At 36.9% G+C, this 4,957-nt stretch overlaps 2 protein-coding genes across 2 annotated transcripts in view; both read left to right on the forward strand.

The window, feature by feature from the left end:
* The first annotated feature begins 496 nt into the window (after nt 1-496).
* On the forward strand, nt 497-3,605 carry LOC106527700 (probable E3 ubiquitin-protein ligase TRIML1). Its single transcript, XM_014022682.1, has 6 exons — nt 497-1,259; nt 1,390-1,485; nt 1,966-2,199; nt 2,357-2,504; nt 2,581-2,607; nt 2,694-3,605. The coding sequence occupies exons 1-6, from the start codon at nt 696-698 to the stop codon at nt 3,224-3,226; spliced, it is 1,602 nt and encodes a 533-aa protein (XP_013878136.1). The 5' UTR covers nt 497-695; the 3' UTR covers nt 3,227-3,605.
* LOC106527691 (E3 ubiquitin-protein ligase TRIM39) overlaps nt 2,768-4,957 on the forward strand; it is a 40,908-nt gene continuing 38,718 nt past the window's right edge. The window contains exon 1 of the mRNA XM_014022669.1: nt 2,768-2,805. The gene's annotated coding sequence lies outside the window, so the exon portion shown is untranslated. The remainder of the gene's footprint in view (nt 2,806-4,957) is intronic.

Consider the following 4,957-nt stretch of genomic DNA (forward strand, 5'->3'; position numbering starts at 1 on the left):
AAAAATTATTTAAAAGTCAGATAAAATGATTTTCTCAATTTTTTTTTCACATTTTGTCTCTCATAGTTGAGGTCTACCTATGATGTCAATTACAGGCCTCTCTCATCTTTTTAAGTGGAAGAACTTGCACAATTGGTGACTGACTAAATACTTATTTTCCCCACTGTATATGCAAAAAMAAGGACACCCCAATAATACTTTTTCGTAAGTTCTGTTTTCAGTTCATGTCAGTGATAAGGAAACTATGATGTCATTTGACACGTTGAATAACATTTATTTATTGAGGCTACAGTAAGAAGAATAAACAATCATTGCAAAGAAACATCAGTAAATGTATAGATGTTGAACAGCTGGGCACAAGTATTGTTGACATTCAAAGCTCAAAGAAATGTATATTTTTTCAGATGCAATGTATTTAGTGATACTGGCCCAGTTGTGATTTGGTTTATGTGGCCTAAATTTTTCAATGCCACAACTGGCACATTGTGTGGGACAGAACTGGGCCAGACAAATGTATGGGAACAATATACCTCTCTATAACTGTATCCAAACTTTTGCACGCCAATAACATTTTAAAAAATTGTCTAAGTRACAATAATGCATGAACACRAGTAGTTTATTTTATTTTCAGTCTCTTTTAAGGGACATTAATGCACCTCTGATGTTTTCTAAGTCACCTTTGTTTTCAAGCAGACATGGCCTCCACCTCTGAACCACCCAGTGACCTTTCCATCSAGAAGCATCTGACCTGCTCCATCTGTATAGAAACATTTACCGATCCCGTCACTACTTCTTGCGGTCACTCCTTTTGTATGAAATGCCTAGACGTCAGCATAAATACGAATARCGTGTGTCCTCTTTGCAAAACGCATTTGAGCAGAACCCCTGATACAAATATTGTGCTGCGAGACATCGTCCAACAGACGAAAACACAGATGAAAATTGCTGACATGTACACTGGAGCGGCCGGGGAGGTAGCGTGTGAAGTTTGCATCAAACCAAAACTAAAGGCTAAGAAGTCCTGCCTTATGTGTACTGCCTCGTATTGTTCAACCCATCTGGAGAGCCATTATACAGCTGCAAAGTTTAACGGTCACAAGTTGGTGGAACCTGTGGAAAACCTGGACGCAAGAGCCTGTCTGAAACATGGACGCCCTCTTGAGCTGTACAGCAGGAAGCAGCAGAGGTGCATTTGTGTTCAGTGCATGGAAGGTCAGGAGGATGTTGTGTCTACTGAAGAGGAGTGGAACAAGAAGAAGGTGCAGTATTCAGTTTGTTAAACAAATGCAAAGACAGGACAATAAAAATGACCATCTTTAGTTGAAACATTCAGTCTTTGCAGGAACCAAAGAGAATATTTCAATGTTTGCTTTTTTTTGTCGTCTTCAGGCTCATCTTGAAAACACAAAGATGGAGTTGCAACAGAAAATTACAACGAGACAAAAAAAGATGGACGAGATCAATACAGCTCTGAAGAGTTGCAAGGTAAGAAGATAGTGAAAATCCAACCAGACCAGTCTGTCAAAGTTAACAACAACAATAACAAACTTTGAATAATTGTATTAACAAGGTTTAAAGAGAAAATTTGAGTGGATTATATTTGATCAAGTCACACTTCAGTATGTAAGACAGGCAATGGTGAGCACAGCTAACCAAAATGTTAGCTTCRCTAACTCGTATTCTGCTAACTAAAATATAGCTTCACAAATGCAAAATAGTTAAGCAAGTAAAAATTAGCAGAAGCTAACAGTAACGGCTAATTGCAAAGATGACTGTCACTYAATCTGTGTCTTTGTCTCCTTCGAGCTGCAGACTGGTGGGACTGACATAAACCTGATGTTAGTTTGTTAGTTAGTGGACTTAAAGTTGGCAAAACCAAATTTAGTGGAACCATGCCCACCACTGAAAACAGGGTCAAAATATGCCACATGACAGTTTAATGATTAGTTTTTTATGCATTTTCAGGAGCAGCTTGATAATGAGTGGTGGGACATTGAGGCAGTGTTTACAGCSATTCAGGCCATTTTGGAGGAAGCCCAGGCCAGTGTGCTGAAGCCTCTAGAAGACAGGAGAAAGCTCCTGGAAAAAGAAGCTAGAGGATTAAAAGATGAGTTGGAAGCTGAAATCACCCAACTTGAGAGAACCTTCTCTGAACTGGATGACATATCTGTGCTTGAGGATCACATCCTTTTCCTCCAAGTAAGAAAAATAATTGTAATATATTCTCAAAACTTATCTGTTTTGTTTTTTTATACATCTATAACAAAAACCGATGATGCAGAGTATTATTTTTATCTGCATTGTCTATCTGTTGGTTTATTCCCTTTACCTTTTTTTTTTTTTTTTTTTTTTTCAGAAGCACCCGTCACTTTCCCTCCAGGATAAAATGAACGACTGGGCAGATATGAAACTTGACACGTCGCTGTCTTTTGGCATTATGAGAGAAACCACAACCAACATGATTGACAAAATTCAACAGGAGCTGGAGAAGCTGGCCTCCATTGGTGAGAGTTACATTAATTTCAGGGCAGAAAAGTCAAGGATTAAAATGTTGATCTCTTATCTTTTTATCTTCCGCAGAACTTAAAAGACTCCCAAAATTTACAGGTAGATTGTTACTTTTTATTTCCCCTTGATATTACAGTCTCTGTTAAAAGTTCAGCTTATAAACTGCTTTCCTTTAACACCGACAGTGGATGTAAAGATGGATCCAAACACCGCACACCAGCGCCTTGTACTTTCTAAGGATGAGAAGGAAGTAAGAGATGGAGGACAGAACCAGGAAGTAGCTGATTCTCCTGAGAGGTTCGATCGGTTTGGCAGTGTCTTGGGGATCAACTGCTTGAACTCTGGGAGGTCCTACTGGGAGATGGAGGTCGGGAACAAGACCGGGTGGGATCTGGGTGTGGTGAGAGGCGAAGCCAACCGCAAGGGGAAACTCACAGTGAGTCCAGATGAAGGCTACTGGGTTTTGGTTCATTATGAAGAGGAGAAGTATGCTGCCATGACTGAGCCACCTGTTGGCCTTTTCATAGAACAGAAGCCTGAGAGGGTGGGGGTGTTTGTGGATTATGAGGAAGGTCTGGTCTCTTTCTATGATGTGAAAACCCAGTCTCATATCTACACATTCAAAGGCTGTGCATTCAAAGATGACCTTTACCCATATTTCAGCCCACACATGGTACAGGACGGGAAGAACGCTGAGCCGTTGGTTATTTTTTCTTAGGGTAATGAAATGGATGAAGTATGGAGGGAGTTTTGCGCCATTTGCGTTAACTAATCGATTAATTTAGGTGTTTCTACTACGGATGATGCTAAGTAGGCTAATAACCAGCTAATTATTTACTAGTTTCGGACTCTGTTACTTTACAATGAGCAGTTTATCATACCAGCCACTGTATAATTTAAGTATATTTTACAATAAAGTACCTCGAGTTGTCATAAAAGTGGCTGCTAGTACGGAGCCAGAATACAAATTATAAGTAAACAGATAAAATTAAAATGAAGAAAGAGCAAACCTATTTCATTAATTAACATATTTGTTRATTGTTTGTGTGTTTGTTATGTTCTGTCTTCTTGTGAATGGGTGTTCTGAACTGTAATTTCATTGTGCTCTGTACAATGACAATAAAGGTCTGTCTTATATTTAATATTTTAATAGTGTGATATAACACCTGAGGTTTCATTGTCAATTAAATAAAGCACAATTAGTAAAAATCTGATTTATTAGTAAAAAATAATAATAAAATAAACAACTCTGTCTCATATCACTGTATGCCATTTTTACAATTATTGGTGTTTTGTTTGTTTACATTTAAAGCAATGTGTGGTCATGAACTAATGGTAACAACCATGTATATGGATGTGGGTATGTGTTTTAAATGCCATATATTCAATTTACATTTATCTTTGAAGTGTTGGTTTTGGTGTCATACCTATATTTTCCAGTACTTATGTTGTCACGGAATCAATAATGAAAGTCACGAAAGACGCTTGGCTCCCGCTTCACATTTCTTTTAACACAAATGGAGAAATGTACTGAAAAACAGTGCAGGCGTTGTACCGGAGACCATAGGTACAGGGGATCATAGGTACTGGGAAACATAGGTACCAGAGTATGTAGGTATAGTGGATAGGTACAGGGGATCATTCATTCAAAAAGCTGTTGGGGTGAAATTTGCTTACTTTGTTAAACTGAGTAAAGGTAACACATTTTACTTTACAAAGTAACTCAGTTCAGTTGATCGGAACCAGCTGATATTATTTTTTAAGTAAATCCACTGTATCTGTTTTTTTAAGATATGTTCTGGTGTGTTTCTTTAAAAATTATGAAGCAGTGATACCTAATGTAAAGAGCCTTTTATTCAACCTTAGTTGAAAAAAAATACACTTACAATATTTTTTCCAAAAGGTTGAATGGTTTGAATGTGCCTGGACAAAATCAAAGTGGACTGCTGCCATAATAATAATAATAATAATAATAATATTAACTATTTTTAGAAACATAGTTAATCATCATTAATTTTTACATTTATAATTATTTACAGTTTATTATATGGTAACTTAGGTGTAGCAGCTAGCTGTAGTACTTCCAGGAAAAATGTTAAAATTTGAATTGTTTTAGAACAGCATCACTGCATTCAGGTCATGCCTTCACTCAGACTAGCAAACAATCATAAATCTGGTTAAAATTAAAATCAATTTTTCCAAAGCAAAGTCATTAAAAAGGTGAAAAAAGGTTAAAAGATAATTCTTGTATGACTTAAACTGTCTTGTTCACAATCTTTCCCTGAACCCACTTTTCATCTGAACTCTTTATGGTTCCAAAACTCCTATGAGGGCTGATATATGGGCTCAAATATGTTTTTGTCTACAATTTATTTCTCAAATATGTTGTATTATTTTTTACTTTCCTCAAATAAACAAAGGCAATCTTAAAAACAGAGCCATCCTTGAC

Source organism: Austrofundulus limnaeus, unplaced genomic scaffold, assembly GCF_001266775.1.
Source record: "Austrofundulus limnaeus strain Quisiro unplaced genomic scaffold, Austrofundulus_limnaeus-1.0 Scaffold338, whole genome shotgun sequence".
Classification (NCBI taxonomy): Eukaryota; Metazoa; Chordata; class Actinopteri; order Cyprinodontiformes; family Rivulidae; genus Austrofundulus; species Austrofundulus limnaeus.